The 23,060-nt window shown below is 35.8% G+C and overlaps 2 protein-coding genes across 4 annotated transcripts; one reads left to right on the forward strand and one right to left on the reverse strand.

Annotated features, from left to right (window-relative positions):
* Positions 1-225: 225 nt before the first annotated feature.
* Positions 226-9,464, reverse strand: LOC127848387 (dnaJ homolog subfamily C member 22-like). The gene is made up of 5 exons (XM_052380833.1): positions 9,191-9,464; positions 6,400-6,524; positions 6,043-6,159; positions 4,960-5,426; positions 226-3,716 (listed from the first exon to the last, which is right to left on the reverse strand). Exons 1-5 carry the CDS (start codon positions 9,337-9,339, stop codon positions 3,474-3,476), a joined length of 1,101 nt encoding a protein of 366 aa, XP_052236793.1. The 5' UTR covers positions 9,340-9,464; the 3' UTR covers positions 226-3,473.
* Positions 9,465-9,645: 181 nt separating this feature from the next.
* LOC127848396 (dnaJ homolog subfamily C member 27-like) lies at positions 9,646-18,004 on the forward strand. 3 transcript variants are annotated; one of them, XM_052380848.1, is made up of 6 exons: positions 9,646-9,793; positions 10,092-10,157; positions 11,228-11,300; positions 12,011-12,207; positions 13,623-13,696; positions 17,740-18,004. In XM_052380848.1, exons 1-6 carry the CDS (start codon positions 9,725-9,727, stop codon positions 17,870-17,872), a joined length of 612 nt encoding a protein of 203 aa, XP_052236808.1. In that variant the 5' UTR covers positions 9,646-9,724; the 3' UTR covers positions 17,873-18,004. The 3 variants fall into 3 exon arrangements, with proteins under 3 accessions (XP_052236808.1, XP_052236809.1, XP_052236810.1); XM_052380849.1 differs by lacking the exon at positions 13,623-13,696 and adding an exon at positions 17,411-17,484; XM_052380850.1 differs by lacking the exon at positions 17,740-18,004 and adding an exon at positions 14,901-15,250 and having other exon boundaries at positions 9,647-9,793.
* Positions 18,005-23,060: the final 5,056 nt, after the last annotated feature.

The following is a 23,060-nucleotide window of genomic DNA, read 5'->3' on the forward strand; positions in this document are numbered from 1 at the left end:
GAATCTATGCTTTCCCTGTTTGGATTTTGTAAAAAGGAGCACAATGTGTTTAAATACATTTTATGGAATGGGATAAGAGGAATTTATTAAGAATTCATGACAAAAAATCCTGTAGATATTAGTTTCGAATAAGTTTAACAATTGATTTGTCATATGTAATTATATTGATACGCAACCAAACACTCTGTGTCTAACTTTGCGATAGATAACTCAGAACAATACAGATACAAAGTGATACATATATTTTATTTATTTTTAACAAAAACAAAAGCTTATATGAAAATACTAAAAAGAGCTGTCTCCATCGGAAGACATATGCCCACGAAAAACGCTTTTTCGAAACCTTAACGCAGATTTCGAAACTTAACGCGGGCCCTAAGGTCAAGGTCAAAGGGGTCAAGATGTGTGTGCGTATGGAAAGGCCTTGTTCATATACTCATGCATACCAAATTTCATTCAAAACCTAACGCAAAAGTGTGACGGAAAGACAGACGGACAGTGCGATCAATATATGCCCTCCTTTGGGGGCATACAAATTTAAAAACACTAAAAATAAATGAAGACAGACACTACTTTGGTGACAAAATGACACATCAAGTTAAACAAATAAGTTTGCATCACCTTATGCTGTATAGGCATAAACAAATGAAATCATACAAATTTACTTACAAACAATTCACACACAAAAATATGTATATGATTCCATGGTAGGTAGAAATCTTCTGTTGAACTCCCATATTGGCAGATATTTGGGAAATTTCTACTCTGACAAACCACAAGAAAGGGCCATGTTAATATTAACCAGATGTGTTTGTGAAAAACTATGCCCCCCCCCCCCATATATTTGACCATTGACCTTGAAGAATGACCTTGACCTTTCATCACTCAAAATGTGCAGCTCCATGAGATACACATGCATGCCAATTATCAAGCTGGTATCTTCAATTTTGCAAAAGTTATGGCCAATGTTATGGGGGCATGAAAATACTATAATCAGAACTGTTACAATTATAGTTTAACCTGTAAGTGTGACCTTGAACTTTGTGGTAGGGAAAGGAGTGTTAATTCCTTCATGTGGTCTTTTGATTCTTAACATTTTGCGCCAACGTATGTTACAATCCATCAAAATATGTCAAAGTTATTGCTGACACGAAGAGTGCCATGGCTAAATGCAATTGGGGGCATAAACACCATTTCATTAAGGTACAACACAGATTTTGATTTTTAATTTTGTATAAAAGTGGCACTTTTACAAAAGAAAAGAGAAGCATTTACAAAAACACTCGTAAACAAACAGTTTATTTGATAGACACTTATGGCAAAAAATTGCCGACTGAAATAAATACTTCTAAAATCAATATTATATGACAACATAGCTTTGACAAAATGAAAGTGAGATTTCATTTATGAGAGATATATTACCAAAACTATGAGATATCTTCCCATTGTGTTTTATGGTGCATGTTGTCACTATTGTAAATACAAAACATGTTATGGTACCCAACTTTTTAAAATTGAGTTGTCCAGCCATACACGTGTTGATACAACTTTATTATTGCACCCTGGTTATTACTCTGATACCAAATGTATTGTGCATCATATACTAGAACGTACCTTTAAGTTAATGAATATTTGCAAGATCAAAAAACATAGTTATGTTTTGTATTCTCGTATGTTTTGGTATGAGCACATTCAGAATATTGCTAAATATACTGACATTTATCCCATTTATGCTTAGTGGACTCTCCTATCCTTTTAAATGGGATCAATTTATTTCCAAAGTTAGGGATGTCTAGTTCATTTATTTCTATATTTAGAATTTTTCTTACAAGAAATTCCTTTAAGCAAACAGCGAAGACCCTGATGAGACGCCGCATCATGCGGCATCTCATCTGGGTCTACGCTGTTTGCCAAGGCCTTTTTTCTAGACGCTAGGCATAAATGGGTTAATATGGAAAGCGCAAATGTTTCCATTTTGTGTATGGTCAATAACAAATACTGGTTTATAAGTACAACACTTGACAATGGAAGTGTAACTGTCTAATATGCCAAAGTATACACCGTTTCTAGCGGAGAAAAAACACACACACATAAAACCAAGATGATACAAACATGACTCATGTAACTAGCAATTACAAAAACATAAACAGAAAAAATACATAAATTACATTTCATAAAAACAGAATTGTCAGTGTCTGCTGAGAACTTCATCTGAACACAATAAAATAATAGTGTGATCTTTGCTGACAAGCTGCGTATTTCTGATATTATATGTAGGTGAACAATTGACAAGTCTACTATCATTAAGTATATTACAGTTGTTCCCTAATATTTGTCAGCAACCAGTAATGAAATGCTGGTAAAATGCAAAATTTAGAGTACAATAAATAACATAGGCATCACTTTTTACACACATTTTTCAGTTTTATAACACACATAAGTTAAGTGTTAAAACAATATGTATGAAAAACATGGCACAATTTCTCCTTTCTAGTTGGTATTTATAATAAAGCAAATCCCCAAATCATACCCAAATTATGTTAGGATTTAAATGCTTTTTATGGCAATCTAAAATGTGATTATGTAATTAATGATTGAAAAAAAGCAAGAAATCCATCAAATCAGAAAAAGTTCTGGGTGAATATTCTTAAAGCCACACACCTTGAAATAAAATACATGGCACAGTAAATTAAAGTATAATTAAGAAACATATTTTATCTATGCCAATTAGAATATATCTAGTGGTTACAAGGTAGAAATTCGTCTCTTTTGCGCTTTAAAACTTTAAAATTATCGTGTTTTTCGAAATGGACGTATAAGTCTAAAAATCCTACTTTCGGTTTTAACAGCGGTACATTTTGAAAATAAATAATAAATTACTTGCTAACTAGGCCTTAGATTTAATTTTATCTTTGCCGATTAGAACATATCTGGTGGTAACAAGTTAGAAATCCGTCTTTTTTTGCGCTTTAAAACTTAAAAATAATCGCGATTGTCGAAATTGACTTATCCTACTTTTGGTTTAAAATAAAAAATAATAATAAATTACTTGCTAACAAGGCTATAGATTTAATGACAATTTTGCGCACTTTCAAATTGCATCTATATGTATTGATTAACATGTATTTCATTTCAAGGTGTGTGGTTTTAAGGATACTTTCTTAAAAACACTAATATAGAGTAATAGACTTAAGTAATGTTTTAAAGTCTATTGACATATATATGTTTTGAAGTAAATATATATAAATCTCAACCAATTCAGTAACTGTTTAAGAGTGCTGTGGCCCTGTTTGAAATAAAGTTGACTACTGAAATCACGATACAAGAAGAAAAGTGCAATTTCAAATGGCTTAACACACTCAAGCTATCTTCAACAAAAACAGTAAATAAAAATTTGTGTTGTGAATGTGACCACAACATACACAAAAATCACATTTTGTAACAGAGTATATTCACATATATGCATCTGAGAATTAGAACTCGGTATGTTTAGGCTGTTTATCCTTGGGTGACGTATCTGACTTCAAGTTCCGTTCATTTCTACGTTTACGCATTTTGTCTAGTAGCTCGCACGCTTGTTGTACTTCCATGAACTTCTCCGCCACAATCTTTTTCTCTTCTTCTGACCGCGCCTTATCCGGGTGCCACTTACGCAGTGCCTTACGACATTGTGATCGGATTTCCTCTTCTGAAGCCCCGTTATCTAACTCCAATAACTGATAATAATATAATGATTATTGATTGCAATGAAATAGACAGAATCATGTATTCTATTAAAATAGGGGAAACCATCTCTTAACCCTTTCCCACTCAGAAGCAAAGTGAAAATTGCTATGTGCAAAAAGAATAAAACCAGAACAGCCGGCAAGTAACTTGCAGTCTGTTCAGGTTTTATGCTGTTTGCTGCTCATCAGTATCTAAGGGTTGAAAATGCAGCCTTTAAACTTGAATCTAGTAAGAAAGGTCTAAAATTAAATTTAACTTTCTAAGGGACAAAAAATGCAATAAAATACGAATCTAAGTGGTAAAGGGTTAATGCATGTGCGTTAAACGTCGTCAAAGATTGACTTCAGCAGGGAGAAGAGGCTAATCAGGGACTACATTTTCCACGTTTATGGAATTTTTTGTAATAAGGAAGACTATTCTGCACTAAACTCCAGTCATTTGCTTCCCCAATATCAGAGATTCTTAACTGACATGTCAATGAAAAAGTATTTTGAATTCCAATGAATCTAAATAATATTGTAGTATATATTTAAATACAGGTTATTTTCTATAATTGCATGATTATTTAGCAACACAAATTTGTTTCTTTGATCAGGAAGATTTTAAGATATAGGAAATATAATAATATGTAACATTATCATCAGCATTGGTGACACGTGATCCTTCAAAGTTTGCCCTAACAACAAATGGTGAACAGTCTGCCTTTGGTGATAGAACGTATAAGCACCAGCATTAAAAAAATCTATCAATTGAAACTTGATTTTTTTTTTAAACCTTTAATTGGGATTTTTTTGGACAGCAGTTGGGAAATTTGAAGTTTTTTTCCAAGTGGGAAAGTGACCTTTTCCGGTAGTTTATAAAGAATGAAAAAAGCGCAGAACAAGACATTTAATCTAAGAAACACGTTGGGCTAAACATGTTGCTGAGCAACTAGCATAAAAAGAATAGAATAGTGCCCTGAGAGAAATGATAGCAAGGTGGAGTTTTCTTTTCACTTACAAACTGTGAAAGTATTCTTTTCAGAGCATTATAATAATACAATTTTGCAGAATTCTTGTTCTTCATGCATATAAGTTTCAACATATGAGTACATTAATGTGCAGATTGAAGGTTCATTAAGCTCAAATGTTCAAAGGAGCTGGGAATTAAAATATTGCATGACTTTAAAGTGATAAGAAACTGAAAAAGAGTTAATCCAAGCTAAACAAACACTCTGAAAGCTTCACTACTTACTTCATATGCATTTCGCTCCCCACTGGGGTCAACTTGCTTTAAGAACTCGTTGTAACAATGTTCCCAACCGTGTTGCTGACAAAATTCATAAAGCAGTCCGACAGACTTTCTAAAATCTTTCCATGCGGGAGACTTAAAAAAGTTTCCCACAGCTTCACTGATTGATATTTTTTCACCATTATAATCTATCTGAACGTTAAAGGCTATCACTGAACACCATAGAGATAAGTAAAGACTACAACAAAGTCCGAAAACCAGTGCTCGTTTAACACATTTACAGGCCCCTCTTGGAGGGACCTTGGAAGTATCCCATTCTGTTTTGCATGAAGCTGATATCGAAGCAAACAATGCCGTCCCTGCAATTGGAGGCTGGTCGCTAAGCAACCAAGGAATGGAGATTGCAGCACCAAGGAAGCACCATTTGAAGTGACACAATTGGGTACCGATATTGGCAACAAGCTTTACACCTGAAAAGAAAATGAATAATAATATTGCAACATACAAAGTCATGATTTTTTGCATAAATTAATGTAAAAGGTTGTTCATTGAGGTTTCATTTTAGCGTGTTGATAAAAATGTATAGTGCCCGCAATAGATGGTACAATTTTTTGCAGAAGTCTTCTATTCTAGATAATATAATGTCCAGACAATTCTGATTGGCAGAATTTCAATATAAAAAAAATTTGTAATTTATGTGTAGATAATGATCTTTTGTCTATTTAAAGTTCTCACATTTATTTATTGGTAACTGTAATGCATCACTTATTACTTACTTGGTTTGTACTTTTTTTTTAAATTATAGTTTTTGTCCTTGTTGTTTTGTACATAATTTGCTGTGTCTGAGTTTGTATATTTATTGTAAAATGTGATTAGTTTTGTTTCATCTACTGCACCGTTACACAACTACTGCTGAATTTTTGAAAATTAGTTAAGAGTAAACACAAAATGAATTAACATGTGAACTCTAAAAAAACAATTGCACTCCTACAAATATACTGCATACAAATCATGGAAAATATCATTTTTGTACATTGAAAACAAATTGTGGTTGAACACTGGTAAATCACAACATACTTTACTTACCAACAGTAGTACCAAATAGAGGTAACAGAACACCTATTGTCTTTCTAATGAAAGGGTGCAACATTCCCAAAGTGCCTTCTGGAATGGCCAGCCGAAATAGATAGCCAAGCAATATGCCTGAAATGATTGTGATACATTTGTGTATCAAGTTCACATAAAAATATTTGTCCAAATACAGCCCACCCAACAAGATCTGTCCATTTGGATAATACTTTATAATGTTATTTTTGGGAATGATGGATCATTAACAAGTTGTTCAGTTACCAAAAACTGTGAGCAAAACTTTAAAACTGTGAACAAAAACTTTTAAGAATTCCAATCCAGATTGATCAGCTGCAAGCAATTATACCAACTTACCAATACAAAATTGCCCTGCAAATCTCGTCACGCTAAATGGTGGCTTTTTGTGCCGATGTCTTCTGTCTTCAAACTCACGAAGAAAAGCAGGATCATTGTTGGCTTGGTACAAATATTCAGGAAGTCTGCGAGCAGAAAGCATATGAATGGTGCTGTGTGAAAAGGGGATTTAATGCATGTGCATAAACTGTCGTACCAGATTAGCCTATGCAGTCCACACAGGCTAATAGGGACTACACTTATCGCTTTTATGGTATTTTTCATTCACAGAAATTCTCTTTTTCTGGTGTCAACAGAACAAGACATGATTGTCTAGAGTTTGCCTTTGGCTAAAAGATTAATTGGAGAATGAAAGAGCTTAGGCAAAAACCCGCAGCTTAGCAAGCCCTGTGGTGGCTGGTAATGCATAATTCATAATAATAAATGTATAACTTTGGTCATGGAATCATAACAACAAAATATTGACATCTAAAAAGAGAGAGAGAGAGAGAGAGAGAGAGAGAGAGAGAGAGAGAGAGAGAGAGAGAGAGAGAGAGAGAGAGAGAGAGGAGAGAGAGAGAGGGAGAGGGAGGGGGAGGGGGAGGGGGAGGGGGAGGGGGAGGGAGAGGGAGAGGGAGAGAGAGAGAGAGAGGAATATATAGGAATTTTGTTTTGAAGACCCTAAATGTTTATGCAAATACAACACAGAATGGGCCATTATACCTTTTATGAGTGAACATAGATGTTCAAACTCATGATTCTAGTGCTTAATATTTTTATTGTTTACAAAAAATGCGAAATACAACTAACAAAAAAATAACACATCTATATCGAGTTTAATGTTTCTATTGCTTTAGGTGCAGACTTGAGGTTGTCTGAAAATAAAAAATTACCTACGCTTTTTAATTTAATATTTTAAAAATATTGTCTTCTTCTCCCAATACAGCAGTCCTCCTATATAGAAGTCTTTGAGTCAGCGCATATTGGTTAAGGTGTGAAAACTGTACAAAGGGTAAGGTGCAATTATATCAACTTATATAAGATAAAGTTTAGTTTGCAAATATTATTAAATATTATTATTAAAGTGCAATACATGTGGTATGCTATTTAAAGTACAAACTTATGAGACACACAATTTTTTCCCTAAATCTATACTCAATGTTTTGATTGATAAAATACAATTTACAAAACTGAGTCAGATCAGACACACCATTTTAAAATAACTTGCCCGAAAATGTTTTCTTTTTTTATGCATTTGACTGTAAATTGTAATATGAGCATATGAGCAAAGAAAATTATCAAGCCCACAATTAAAATGGTCATTTAAACTGGTGGATATCAAGCTTACACATTAGACTCTTTTGGTGTGTTTTTTTCAGTTTGGCAAGTTTTGACAGTTTTTCGTACCTAATGTCTGACAATTTGTTGGTGCTTTCATGAAATCTGGTGTAAGCCTGAATTAAATATTGTTGCTATTGCTCAACAAGGTCCTGCAACATACCGTTTCAGATTAAGTTTATTGACAGAAACGTTTACCACATTGCAGAGCTTGAAATTACCAACTGAGGCTTCGATTGGTCATTGTTGGCTCAGGTACTATTTACATATACCCCGAGTATGGTAAATATACTTAAAAAATACCTTGGAATTTTAACGCTAAATTTGTTTATGTCAGCTAATTTTTTTAAATAATGATCTTTACAAGTATGTCAATTTTTCTGTTAAATGCCTCTATATTATTGAAACTCATACTCAAAAAGCATGTTGATAACAGTTTTTTTTTAAAGAGAAGTTTGTTTAAGATAAATAATATCGTTTTACGATAATCTGTTGCGTGTTTTACGACATTGGATTTTGGGCAGAATATATTTGCAATAATTCAACTCTCAGGGCAGGCTGAGAGTTGCAATGCGCTCTCTCTTGTCCATGGGTGCAAAATGTTATCAACAATGCAAGGGTTAAGGAACAATGAAACTGCAAGAACTTATAAAAGTTTACCTATCTAAACCACAAACTTATCTAAATGGTACCATTAAAGCAAGAAATAATTGATTATATTGACTAAGGTTTTGTTGTGTACGCTGTATCCGCCATATTGGAAAATTGACCCAATATTGGTTAGGTCGCAGTACATCAATATTTTGCACGTCGGGTTATGTGCTCCTGCCTCAAGCCTATAAAGTCGATAACGATGTGGTATTCGATACAGAATACACTGTTTCAAATTTTAACATGAACATGTCTGCGAGAATAGTGTGTTGAAACATCGTCATGTTTTTATAGGGTGCATGCAAAGGACAACATCCGTAGGTTGCCATTCAGGCAAATTTAACATGTTTATGAAGTTTATTCATTATTTTCCTCAATTTGTCTGGAACGACGTCTGCTTAGTGAAGCGCACGGATTTGCTGCGCTGAACTGCACCCATGTTTATGAAGGGGTGCATATGGACTGCCAGAGCCGCCATAGCAAAAATTATCAAAGGCTCTGGGACTCCGTTTATATGGACTAGGCGGAATACAACTCGGGTACAGTCTAAATATATCAACTGGGTGGGTTAAAGTATGTTTACTATACACAGGGTACATGTAAGTATACTTAAAAGTACCCAGGGAACACGTAAGTAGTACTCGAGCTGACAATGACAAATCGAACCCAACTGAGCTACACTACGTGCTATTTTGATTCAATGCTAAACAGCTTTGGGTACACACGGGCTATAAAACTGGGACAGTTCTTGTCCTGCTTTAACTGTGTTATACTCATGGAAAACGCATGTGCAGAATAAAACAAGGGAAGGTACTATACTCACCTCCATAAGTCTCGAAACCATCCTAGCAACAAACCACCAAACGAAATGTACCAGACAAAAGCGTGCTTATCTCTACCTAAATAGAAATGATGGAGGCCGAATGGACCACCCAGCAGCCAAAATATATATGCTACAACAATGTTCGCCATTTTTTACGAAATGACTTGACGTGGTTCACGATAAAATACTTTAATTGTAAAGGAAATGTATAGGATGAGCAGCATTAGTTCCTGTGCAAGCTTACCCGGAAGTTTACATTTAGATGCTACGCATGCGCTTTATTTCACTAAGTGGAAAACCCATATTTATTTTTAATTAGTCAACGTGTAAAACCGTTAATTCGCATCGGTAGACATCAACAAATCTTAATTATTTCGTATGTTCTACAAATTAAAATGTAACTATGTAAAATTTATAGAAGTGAAAATGGAAAAGTGTTAGATTTGATGAATTCGCAGCTAATCTGCGTGCAATGGGTTTTTCCCATATCCCACATTGCACTATTTTGTTTACAGTTAGCAACCACTTTGACAGATGGACAGACAACGGGGCCATTTAGCCAAGAATCCACATGAACTGGTTGATAAGCTTACATGGATAAAGGTATTAATAACATCAGTTTATAAATTTGTCACGTTTCCGAAAATACTGTTGCTGTTGTTGAAAGATACTGACTAATTATCATCAAATCAAAATGTATTTATTGTCGGTATAAAATAACATGTATATAACATAAGCTATGTATAGGCTTTTGGTCGACCTATATTTAGTTATATATATTAAGTAATAGCTTTTAATGCCCGCATTTGAATAATTAATTATTATATACTAGTGTGTATTACAAATGTTTTATGAACATTAAATGTTAACAAACGGCAAGTAAAGAAGGTTTTGATTTCAGATTGTAGGCATAGGTAATGCTGGCGTGGGTAAAACGTGTCTCATCAAGCACTTTTGTGAAAGCAAGGTAGGCATGTGCCTTTAATATTTGACCACTACTATCATTATATGCAATTCAAGTTTTTAATGCTCTTTAAAAGGAACTAAAAATTCTACTGTAACAACTCTGATATACTTTGTGTCATATGTATTGTATAGATTGTTAATTTGGTACATTTGTGGTGAAATTAATAGGTGATGCATACACAAATAAGTTGTGTAGATGTTAAAAATGTTCACTTAACAATATATATTATCAGAGACGTTATCTACGTCGCTGAGTTTATCTTGGTCTTAATTTCTTGAATTCAATTATTGCTTAAATGCGTTCAGAAATTCTTTATAAAATACTTTGAATGTTTTGAAAACTTTCATTTTAAGTAATTACATCACACAATGCTCATTAAATTATGGGCGGTCATCATTCAACAATAAAAACACATCATTTGACATTCTTACTCATACCAGTTGGTTATAAGAAAGTTTTTCATTGAATATGCAAATATTTTTGTATATGAATTGTGAACTCAATGTAGGCCTAAATGTCTGTCGCGTTTTGCAATGTTGTTGTTGCGTAATTTAACCCAAAAAATCCTCTAAGAACTAGTCTCACATGATAATTAATGAGACCAAATTCGAAAATCAACTTGACCATCATTTTTAACAGCACATATATTTGACAATGAAACAAGATTCTGGGAATCTCTTAGTTTGATAGTACATAACATTATTGAATAAGGTGAATATAATTTCATACTTAATGTAAAGCGCCGTTTTTAATGAGTTCCGAATAACGAATATTTATGATTAATTACGGCAATTGAAGACGTATGTCTCCATGAAGGTAGTTTGACCTTACCTTTTTCATAAACGTTTTGTACGAAACACACATAGTGTCTTCCACATATGTAAGAGAGGAAATATTCAGAACCTGACATACATGTTTTGCTGTATATTTCAATGTTTAAATAATGAAGCAAAAATGATAGAAATTCAACATGGAATACAAACGATGCACAGTTTGGATAGACTCACCACCTGAGGGTTAGTCGGGTTTGTGACTAAAAACAAACTTATTCGTATGTGCCTATTTCTCAGTTCAGCGGTGGATACCAACCAACAGTGGGCGTAGACTATGGGTTCAAGATTCAGAACGTTAAAGGCTGTGAACGTAAGCATAACTTAGCAGAATTGCAAACATGATATTGCTGAAAATAAGATGTCATTTTGATCCTAATTAATGTCATATTTCGCTTGATGTTTGTTAAAATATTATGCATTTAATTTAATATAAACGTCAACTCAAGTGAGTAGAAACAAATGTTTAGAACAGCACGTGTCACCACTAGCAAGTTGAATCTAAAGGTGCGGCATCTGCAACAGGGTACCGAGTTAAAGCTGGTGGAAGCTATGGTCCACAATGCAAATTGTTGTAGATATACACATATGTAGTTTAATTCAGTAAAAAAACGTGTCTTGTTCATAATCACATAGTGTTTACATTATTATTATTATTATGCTTATGAAAACGATTACAATTTGATATTTCACTCACTTGTATACATTCTATACCGGAATATGTAGATATGTTCTGTAACAGGTGCACGTGCACTTGAGACTTTGAGAGTATTCATTGTCTCCCTTACTTGTGTTGATATCGCGCGTTATTACCATGAGAGCCGATGTCATTATAAGAGAATGATTCCGTTTCTAAATTAATCCGACCAAAACTAAACTATAAAATGATAACAATCTTTTCAAATGCTTCAAGTTATTATTTGTATTGTAAAAACGATTATTTTGTAATTCGTGTATAGAAATATCAGCGAGTTACATCAGTCTGTTGAATTTTTTTATATCTCCAATATTGCAAATCTACAGTGCGTGTACACTTATGGGACCTGTCCGGTAGTCCGGAATACATCGACGTCCGAAACGAGTTATACGGTCAGACGGACGCCATTTTCCTCGTGTTTGACGTCACCAACCAAGCCTCGTTTGAGAGTCTGGACACGTGGCTGAAGGAGGTCACCAAGTACAGCAGCGGCGTGCACGAAATTGTCCTCGTGGCGAATAAGGTGACGACCAGCGTGATAGTTGTGTTCGATTGGTCAATATCGGCTCGGGTACTTCTTAAATGTACCCCGGGAACACTTAAGTATACTTAGATGTACCCCAGGTACGGAAACAATACTAAAACGTACCCGACAAATTTATAATGTACCCAAGTTTTATTCCCGCCCCAGATCCGATGTCGTAAAATGCGCTATTGAATATGAATCAAAATTTTATTTAAACAAAACCTACCTCATTATTTCTTTTTTTTAAGGAACAGTTTCGATAATGTAGAGGCTATTTTACAAAATATTGGCATAAATATGAACGTAATTAATTTGAAAAAAAGCCGACAACGACCAATTAAGCGTTATAATTCCCGGGAACCTTTAAATATATTTTATGTACCCGGGGTACATTTAAGTATTCTTAAGAGTACTCGGGGTACATTTAAGTGCGGTAGTACCAGAGCCGACAATGACCAGTCGAGCGAAAGTTGTGTGCAGCAAAGTAAACGTTATTTGAAAAGGATAAATGTTGATTCTGTCCCCGATGCATTGCTGTCTTTGTGATGATAATCGACGATTTTTGGTTTGGATGCGTATTATTTTTATTATAATGACGATGATGTAAGTCCAACTCATTAAAATTACAACTCATCTGCACGACACAATGTTTGTTAACCGATCTTTAAAATATAGTTCATTCAACAAGAGATTTTAACGTGTTTTAAAAACTATTAAGTGCAATCTATAAAAACGAGAAAAAATATTAAAGGTTTTGCTCAGGATTTTGAAGTCATAGTTTAACAACTTTAATTTGTTACTACTGTATTTGAAGATCAGTGAATTTCACGTTAGAATAAAAAATATATCTATATTTAAATATAGGTCTTCGATGAAATTAATCACATTGTTTCTTCAATTCAGTTTAAATTTTGGCGAGTCAAAACCAATTAAACGTGCATTATTGCTCACGACAATTCTTATTAGATATTGCTTGTATTTTATTTTTGCAGACACGAACAACTTGTTAATAACTTTTTCATACACGTATAGTAGAGTGCGTCTTCAATAACATATCTAAAGACAATTCAGGTATAGGACTTCCGAACTTGTTTGTGTTTTTTGTTGTTGTGATATACGCTAGATATGATCCTAACGATAGTTCAATCACAAAAACTCTCCAAATACCCATATACCCATACGATTTCTTTCTTTCCAATAGAAAAGGAATGTTGCGAATTTGATTGAATGTTACAAGCGATCGAAAACTGAACCCGAAATAAACAAGTATGAGACAGATTTCGGGTTCGATCACTTTTCGTTAATTCATAATTATGAACTTTCTGCAACAACGCCAAGTAGTGTCTTTTAGACGCACAATTATGAAAGTGTATCAATAAATTAAACTCTTGCCTTCGACACAATCCTTTCAGGTGGACACTAAAGCGGGCAAACGATTAATTAGTACCCAGGATGCTAAGAAATGGGCACAAAGTCATAAAATGAAGTAAGTTTAACTACATTTTCTTTTTGATTGAAGTATTTGTGTAATAAAAATTTACATGTGGAGTTATTCGTTTGTACGATTCCACGTTTCAAACTTGTCCATCCCATTTCATTCCAAGTACGCGTTTCGTATATAGTTTCGAACGTTATTAATTCATCGTTTGCGATTCCTTTGACAATCTTTACAAACGCTTTCAATCCAATCACGTCGTTTCCATTTCTGTCTGTCTGTCTGTCTGTCACTTTAACCTTGGTAAAACTTTTGCAATAACTTGTGTAATATGGAAGATAGCAACTTGATATTTGGCATGCATATTGTGGCGTCCGTCAGGATGGGTTTATTCGTTTTCTTTGTGAGTTATATTCTTACAACACGACTGGCGGCAGTATAAATAATATATTTATTTAGTATGTTTAATATGTTATTGCAAAATTAGGCAAGTTTGGTGGACACTTTCTCGGAAATACGTTACAAGTTATTTTTAGTTACCCAAGATGTTTTTACTCACTTTACTGCCCAGACAAGTGGAGCTACCAAGATGGAAGTTGTGCTGTCAAATTCAAATTCTAGCGCACTTATATACTTTCTGGAAAGTGCCCACGTGACCTTAACTGACCAATGACCATATGACAGCCTGCCAGCATAATAACAATAAACCAATAGGATTCTGACAAATTCTGTGTCATAGCGGCCATGACAGGTCAGATTTATGCATAACATTTACACAATAATGCATAAATATGGCTTGTCAATAAACAACAGGATCGAAATGGAAACAATACACATAATACTAATAGTTCTGTTAGTGCAGTTAATAGTTCGTGGTATTACGGAATAAGTCATGGAAATGAAATGGATTATTGTGTTAAAAGGATGTAAACAATGGACATTGCAAGCCTTACACGAATAACAAGGTAAGTGCAATTATCATCATCATCATCATAATCATTAGTAGTATAACTTTGGAAACTGCATTCCACGTAAGTATAACAGTAAACAATAAAGCATTTAAGCATATAATGGGTGTGGGGGTGGGTCATTACAATATGTATCTCATTGAGCTACACATTTTGAGTGGTGAAAGGTCAAGGTCATCCATCAAGGTCAAAGGTAAAAAAAATAAAAGCGGCGCATTAGAGGGCATTGTGTTTCTGACAAACACATCTCTTGTTTAAATCTGAGAATCCCACGTACGTGTTTTCAGCATCTACGAGGCCAGTGCGGCGACGGGTGACGGTGTGTTGAAGCTGTTTGACGAGATGCTTAATAACATCATCAACAAGCGTCGACAGGCGGGCATTCTCACCAGCTGACCCGGCGACCTTGCTCAGCTGTTACCACACATCATGTGTATTGTTGCCATTAACTAAACGAGGACCTGTCAATTTAAGAAGGCCTTCAGTCAGTCAGAACATCACATATGTTTCAAAAGGACGAGATTTAAATTACTGAATATTTCACGAAAACGATGTAATGACGTTATTGATCATTCATGAAATAATTGATATTGTAAACCCTTTAACCCATATAATAAAACAAATCACGGTTGCATGATGCATATATGTAGGTTTGATACGAGAAACATTCTTCAAATTTAAAAGAATAAATGTAGTATGCAAATTTTAACAACATAATATGAAAATTATTAAAGAAAAAAATCAGATTATATACATAACATTCATAAATGACGTATTTGTCGGCTAACATTATAAACGTTTACGTTGCATACAATATTTACGACTCAACGATCGTATTACAATTAAAATGGTTGCGTTAAAGGGGCCTTTTCACAGATTTTGGCATTTTTTAACTTATTCATTAAATGCTTTATATCGATAAATGTAAACATTGGATCGTAAAAGCTCCAGTAAAAAATCAAGAATAAAATTAAAAAAAGGAAAAGAACATTGCCCGGACAAGGTTTCGAACCAGTGACACCTTGAGTCCTGCCAGAGTCCTGAAGTAAAAACGCTTTAACCTACTGAGCTATTCCGCCGATTACACATGCTTGATGTATTTTATACCTTATATAAGCAATCTTAGTAGTTTCACAAAATTTAACGACAAAAACAGAACTCTCCAAATTATTAAATCGTTTCGCGTTGCAACGCTTTATAATTTTTAGGTTTTAAAATCGTCAAAAGATGCATATAATGGCTATATTAGACCATGGTAAATGTTCAGTATTACTGTTTCCTCACAAATATCATAACTAAAACGAAAATTTACGAATCTGAAACAACTTTTTTCAATTTTGTCAATTTACCAAAGCGTGAAAAGATCCCTTTAAGAAACACTGTTAAGCTGGATGTAGTCTGAAGATTTAAAAAATAAGATATTGTTTCAACCTTTTTGCGCTGTGTTGATATGTCACGTTCTTATTTTAGTTCACAATCCACATTCTAATTTATATTATTACAAATTATATATATATAATACGACACAAAGACACTTATTTTGTTTTACGGATCATTTCGTAATGTTCAAACAAGTAAAATAGTATAAGTCACACATCAATAAGATTGCATATTATTTTATTAAAATGATATTATGAATTGAGCTGAAAAAATTAACAGGTCAAAAGAGTTAGTTAAATGTGGTTAATGACCGATTATCTGCAACGCATCTTGCTACCAGTTGTTTATAAAAAATATATATTATATTCGATATTTTACGTGACTGGTGAGTCCTCTTAGTCGAAATGATCCGTAAAACAAAATAGTGTCTTTGTGTCGTATGAACGAATCTGCATAAAACTCAATTTTGATTCACATTGTAAATCGAATCATTCCTGTCGTCAGTTGTCAAAACGAAAGTACGGTTGATATTCAAAAGCATTATATTTCTCTTTCCGGGATATTTTTTTAATATGTTGATGCTGCATTAACGAAAATACGTGTATATGAAGTGAAAACACCAAAAATAAACAACGGTTGCGATAGACACCTATAAACTGTTAGATGCACATATTATCACTTAAACATTAGTTCATTTTAGTTGTTGCAGAATGTATATATGTCGTGCATTAATTAATGACATCAATCTTAACTTGTTATATCTAATTTAAATCTAAATTAGCATAAATTATATTGTTTCACATGTATTTCATTAAATTAAACGCTTGCATTTATTCGGCTAATGCCGTTTGCATATTTTTGCTACTGACGTTTGCCATTCCTAAACGTACTACTGACGTTTGCCATATTTGTTTTCACTCTTTAAACGTTTATTTAATATCTGGTATATATTTTTGTTTGTTTATGCATAGACATATGTAATATATGTTCGTCCGGTAAAGCATAGACAGTTCTGTGATTGTTAATTTTCGAGAACACTGACTCTTTGTAATTTTACTACTGACGTTTGCTTCTTAAATGGAAATTTGCGCCGAATTGTTCTCGAAAACCAGAGCAACACACAAAACGCGTGATATACCGATCGAAAGCTAAAGGCATGCCATATTGCATGCACTAGGTCGTATGAAAGTCAGAGAATGATCAGCAAAGATATTGGGAAAAAACCTACCTTGCGCGGCTGTTTGTTGTCATAAAATGACTACTGACGTTGACTTTTGTGGTCACGTTAAAGTTTTTGTTCATTCACAGTGATAATTATGAACTTTCTGCAACAACGCCATGTAGTGTATCTTCTAGACGCACAATTATGAAAGTGTATCAATTATTTAATCTCTTGCCTTCAACACAATATTTTTAGGTGGACACTAAAGCGGGCAAAAAAGTAATAAGTACCCAGGATGCTAAGAAATGGGCACAAAGTCATAAAATGAAGTACGTTCAACTACACTTTCTTTTTCATTGAAGTATATGTGTAATTAAAATGCAGATTTGTATTTATTCGTTTGTACGATTCCACGTTTCAAACTTGTCCATCCGATTTCATTCCATGTACGCGTTTCTTATATTGTTTCAAACGCTATTAATTCGTCGTTTGCGATTCCGTTTGACAATCTTTTCAAACGCTTTTAAATCAAATGACGTGGTTCCATTTTTCAAAAGCTGAGTATCCCACGTACGTGTTTTCAGCATCTACGAGGCCAGTGCCGCAACGGGTGACGGTGTGTTGAAGCTGTTTGACGAGATGCTTAACAACATCATCAACAAGCGGCGCCAGGCGGGCATTCTTACCAGCTGGCCCGGTGACCATGCTCAGCTGTAACCACACATCCTGTGTATTGTTGCCGTTAACTAAACAGGGACACATGATTTGAAAAGGGTCTTCAGTCAATCAGAAAATCACAAATGTATCTAAACGACGAGATTTAAATGACTGGATATTGCACGAAACCGATATATGACTTTATTAATCATTCATGAATTGTTTATTGAAACCCTTACAATGTGTTTAACTATTATAGAAGATAGGGTCATTAACAAGGCTATGATAGATTGTTTAAATCTATGTAAAATTTTTCTAGAAAGCTAAGACGTTTTGAGAAAGATACACATATAATGCCAACAATGTGTGTCGGGGAATTACCTCTGCAGGCATTAATTATAAACGATCCATGTCGGACAGAGTAAAGCACTATGTTATCCCAATTATTTTTTAATTAACCATGCGGGCTCCCATGACACGTTTTTTCTCAATAAACTCGACCTAAAAATGACACGGTACACCACAGTCTTGTCATATTCCCGTTTTCCTGGCTGTCGAAATCATGAATGGTCAGGATTGTCAAAATAACGTATGAACAATTTTCTGCCTGTGTCGGACAGTCCAAAATAACACCGGTACCATTGTCCGAAGGAACCGGTATTCCCATATTTATCAAATACAGTTTTCGTATTACCCTATTTATACAACCATAACAGCTTTTATATAAAATATGGACCGTGTTCCGTGAAAAGGGGGGTTAATGCATGTGCTTAAAGTGTAGTCCCAGATTAGCATGTGCAGTCCGCACAGGCTAATCAGGGACTACACATTCCGCCTAAACTAGATGTTTGCTAAGCAGAGACTTTCTTCAAAAGAACAGTATCATAAAAGCGGAAAGTATCGTACCAGAAACGAATCAATCCGGTACGATCATAGGGGAGGAAAATACTCCCATAACACATCGTTTACCAATATTACTCACATTTACATAGATTTAGCAAAGTTAAGTACTATTTGTTCAACTATCTTGACATTCGAAGAGTGGATATCAGCTGAAAGGCAAAGACATAACGTTGTATGTGTTTAGTTTCGAGCTTTGAAGCTAGTTCGATATAGAGAGGCAAATGACATCTCATGTGGTTAATGTTGAGTTAGGAAATAACGTCCCAGGGCGTTAGTGTGAAGCGTTGAAACTAGCTCTGTATAGAGCGACGAAATAACGTAGCCATAATTTCAACCGTATTTATTTTAACTCGATTGCATTAAACGTACTTACTACTCATTTTAAACGCTCTCGAGTCCGTTATATTGGCAACCAGTACTTGTTGTCTTTTTGGGGAGATCTAAAGAACGCTCGATCGAACCCATGACATCCCGGTAGCCAGACGGACACCATATCCATTACACCACGACGACTTTACACGTCAAATTGGTAAGATGTGAAGCCATGAAGTTGAATTGGTATTTGGAGGAAATAAAACGTCGCATTGGTTAAGTCTGAAGCCATGAAGTTGAATAGGTATTGAGAGGAGAAATAACGTTCCCTTGGTTAAGTGTGAAGCCATGAAGTTGAATTGGTAATGAGAGGAAAAATAATGTCCTCTATGTTAAGTGTGAAGCCATGAAGTTGAATTGGTATTGAGAGGAGAAGTAACGTCTGATTGGTTAAGTGTGAAGCCATTAAGTTGAATTGGTATTGAGAGGGGAAATACCGGCCTATTGGTTAAGTGTGAAGCCATGACGTTGAATTGGTATTGAGAGGAGAATTAAAGGCCTATTGGTAAAGTGTGAAGCCATGACGTTGAATTGGTATTGAGAGGAGACATAATGTCTCATTGATTAAGTGTGAAGCCATGAAGTTGTATTGGCATAGAGGAGAGAAATAACGTCCCGTTGGTCAAATGTAAAGCCATGAATTAAGTTGAATGGGTATTTAGAGGAGAAATAACGTCCCATTGGTTAAGTGTGAAGCCATGAAGTTGAATTTGCATTTAGAAGAGAAATAACGTGCCATTGGTTAGGTGTGAAGCCATGAAGTTGGATAAATATAGAGAGGAATAATAACGTGCCATTGGTTAAGTGAGAAGCCATGAAGTTGAATTGGCATTGAGAGGAGAAATAACGTCCCATTGGTAAAGTGTGAAGCCATGAATTTAGATCGGTATAATTTTGCTGTTAACTGTACCGTACGGAATCCGGAAAGGGCTTAGCTAAGTGTCGCGTGTCGACCTTCGAGCTCGACACACGACATTCAAGCGACATTCTCTCGACGCTCTCTCGACGCGCGACAATCATGCGACAATCAATATTTGAGTGTGGCATATCGCGCTGGGTTTTAGAAAAAAAATATCGCAGAAAATCTTGACTGTCGATTGATTTGTCGCGCGTCGTATTGAGCGTCGAGAGAATGTTGCTTGAATGTCGCTTGAATGTCGTGTGTCGACCTTCGAGCGCGACACTCGACATTCTCTCGACATTCTCTCGACGCACGATACGACGCGCGACATTCAATATGATATATCGCGAAAATGTCGCCTGTCGACCTAAAAATCACTAGGTCGACACACGACATTCTCTCGACGCACACATTCTCTCGACGATCAATACGACACTCGCGCGATATATCGAGCCAATATCGCGCAAGTGTCGTATGTCGACCGGTGTGGGAGTAAATTTTTCATCTGCAAGCAAGGTGCTATAGTCACTTTTTCAGCTTAAGTAAAAATAGCGGCATCTAGTAGCAGCAATAACAGCAGAAGCAGCAGCAGCAACAGTAGCAGCATCATCAGCAGCAGCAGCAGTAGCAGCAGCAGCAGTAGCAGCAGCAGAAGTAGCAGCAGTATCAGCAGCTGCAGCAGTAGTAGCAGTAGCAGCAGTAGCAGCAGCAGCAGTATTAGTAGTTGTTGTAATAGTAGTAGTTGCTGCAGTAGAAGCAGTAGCAGCAGCATCAGTAGCAGCAGCATCAATAGAAGCAGCAGCAGTAGCAGCAACAGCAGTAGCAGCAGTAGCAGCAGTAGTAGCAGTAGCAGCATTAGCAGGAGTAACAGCAGTAGCAGCAGTAGAAGGAGTAGCAGCAGTATCAGTAGTAGCAAAAGTAGCTGCAGTAGTAGTAGTAGTAGCAGTAGAAGTAGCAGTAGTAGTAGTAGTAGTAGTAGTAGTAGTAGTAGTAGAAGTAGCAGTAGTAGTAGAAGTAGAAGTTGTAGTAGAAGTAGAAGTATAATTTGTAGTAGTAGAAGTAGTTGTTGTTGTAGTAGTAGTAGTAGTAGTAGTAGCGGTAGTGGTAGTGAGACTGGTAGTAGTGGTAGTGGTAGTGAGACTGGTGGTAGTGGTAGTAGTAGTTGTAGTAGTAACATAATCAGTAGTAGTAATAGTAACAGTAGCTGTGTAGTAGCAGTACCAGCACCACCAGCAGTAGAAGTAGTAGTTGTTGTAGTAGTATTAGCTGCAGTAGAAGCAGTAGCAGCAGCAGTAGCAATACTAGACGTAGCAGAAGAAGCAGCAGTAGCAGAAGCAGCAGCAGCAGCAACAGTAGCAGTATTATTATTATTTTTATTTATATTATTATTATTATTATTATTATTATTTGTAGTAGTAGTAGTAGTAGTAGTAGTAGTAGTAGTAGTAGTAGTAGCAGCAGTAGCAGCAGCAGTAGCAGCAGGAGAAGTAACAGTAGAAGCAGTAGCAGGAGTAACAGCAGTAGCAGCAGTAGCAGCAGTAGCAGGAGTAGCAGTAGAAGCAGTAGTAGCAGAAGTAGCAGCAATAGTAGTAGTAGTCGCAGTAGTAGTATTAGCAGTAGTAGTAGTAGCAGTAGAAGTAGTAGTAGCAGTAGTAGTAGTAGTAGTAGTAGTAGTAGTAGTAGTAGTAGTAATAGTAGTAGCAGTAGTAGTAGCAGCAGTAGTAGTAGTAGTAGTAGTTGCAGTAGTAGTTGTAGTAGTAGTTGTTGTTGTAGTAGTTGAAGTAGTAGTAGCAGTAGTAGCGTGAGTGTTAGTGATACTGGTAGTATTGGTAGTTTTAGTGGGACTGGTGGTAGTGGTAGTAGTAGTTGTAGTAGTAGCAGAATCAGGAGTAGGTATAGTAGCAGTGTAGTAGCACAACCAACAGTAGCAGTAGTAGTTGTTGTTGTAGTAGTAGTAGTAGCTGCAGTAGAAGCAGTAGCAGCAGCAGGAGTAGCAGTATCAGCAGCAGCGGCAGTAGCAGCAGCAGTAGCAGTATTAGAAGTTGTTGTTGTAGTAGTAGTAGCTGCACTAGAAGCTAAGGCAGCAGTAATAACAGCATCAGTAGCAGCAGCATCAGTAGCAGCAGCAGAAGTAGCAGTAGTAGTAGTTGTTGTAGTAGTAGAAGTAGCTGCAGTACAAGCAGTAGCAGCAGCAGCAGTAGCAATAGTTGCGACAGCAGCAGCAGCAGTAGCATTATTAGTAGTTGTTGTAGTAGTTATAGTAGCTGCAGTAGAAGCAGAAGCAGCAGTAGCAGCATCTTCAGTAGCAGCAGCAGGAGTAGAAGCAGCAGCAGCAGCTGCTGCAGCATAAGCAGCAGTAGTAGTAGCAGCAGTAGCAGCAGCAGCAGCAGCAGTAGTAGCATCAGCAGCAGTAGCAGCAGTAGCAGCAGTAGCAGCAGCAGTAGTAGTAGTAGTAGTAGTAGTAGTAGTAGTAGTAGTAGTAGTAGTAGTAGTAGTAGTAGAAGTAGTAGTAGTAGTAGTAGAAGTAGTAGCAGTAGTAGTAGCGGTAGTGGTAGTGAAACTGGTAGTAGTGGTAGTGGTAGTGGGACTGGTGGTAGTGGTAGTAGTTTGTTCTAGTAGTAGCACAATCAGGAGTATAAATAGTAGCAGTACCAGTGTAGTAGCAAATGCAGCACCACCAACAGTAGCATTAGTAGTTGTTGTTGTTATAGTAATAGTAGCTGCATTATTATTAGTAGTAGTAGTAGTAGCGGTAGTGGTAATGAGACTGGTAGTAGTGGTAGTGGTAGTGGGACTGGTGGTAGTGGTAGTAGTAGTTCTATTAGTAGCAGAATCAGGATTAGTAATATTAGCAGTACCAGTGTAGTAGCTGTTGCAGCACCACCAACAGTAGCAGTAGTTGTAGTTGTTGTAATAGTAGTAGTAGCTGCAGTTGAAGCCGTAGCAGCAGCAGTAGCAGAAGCAGCAGTAGCGGCAGCAGGAGTAGCAGCAGCAGTTGCAGCAGCAGCAGTAGCAGCAATAGCAGCAGTAGCAGCAGCAGCAGTAGCAGCAGCAGTTCCAGCAGTACCAGCA

This window comes from Dreissena polymorpha, chromosome 10 (genome assembly GCF_020536995.1).
Source record: "Dreissena polymorpha isolate Duluth1 chromosome 10, UMN_Dpol_1.0, whole genome shotgun sequence".
Classification (NCBI taxonomy): domain Eukaryota; kingdom Metazoa; phylum Mollusca; class Bivalvia; order Myida; family Dreissenidae; genus Dreissena; species Dreissena polymorpha.

Excerpts from the sequence above, each read along its gene's own strand:
- LOC127848396 (XM_052380848.1), top strand. The coding sequence starts at position 9,725 with ATGGACAGACAACGGGGCCATTTAGCCAAGAATCCACATGAACTGGTT. Across the intron at positions 12,208-13,622 it reads TTGTCCTCGTGGCGAATAAG|GTGGACACTAAAGCGGGCAA; the intron begins GTGACGACCAGC and ends CAATCCTTTCAG. Across the intron at positions 13,697-17,739 it reads GCACAAAGTCATAAAATGAA|CATCTACGAGGCCAGTGCCG; the intron begins GTAAGTTTAACT and ends ACGTGTTTTCAG.
- LOC127848387 (XM_052380833.1), bottom strand. The coding sequence starts at position 9,339 with ATGGCGAACATTGTTGTAGCATATATATTTTGGCTGCTGGGTGGTCCA. Across the intron at positions 6,525-9,190 it reads TGGTTTCGAGACTTATGGAG|ACTTCCTGAATATTTGTACC; the intron begins GTGAGTATAGTA and ends TTCTGCTCGCAG. Across the intron at positions 6,160-6,399 it reads TGCAGGGCAATTTTGTATTG|GCATATTGCTTGGCTATCTA; the intron begins GTAAGTTGGTAT and ends CAATCATTTCAG.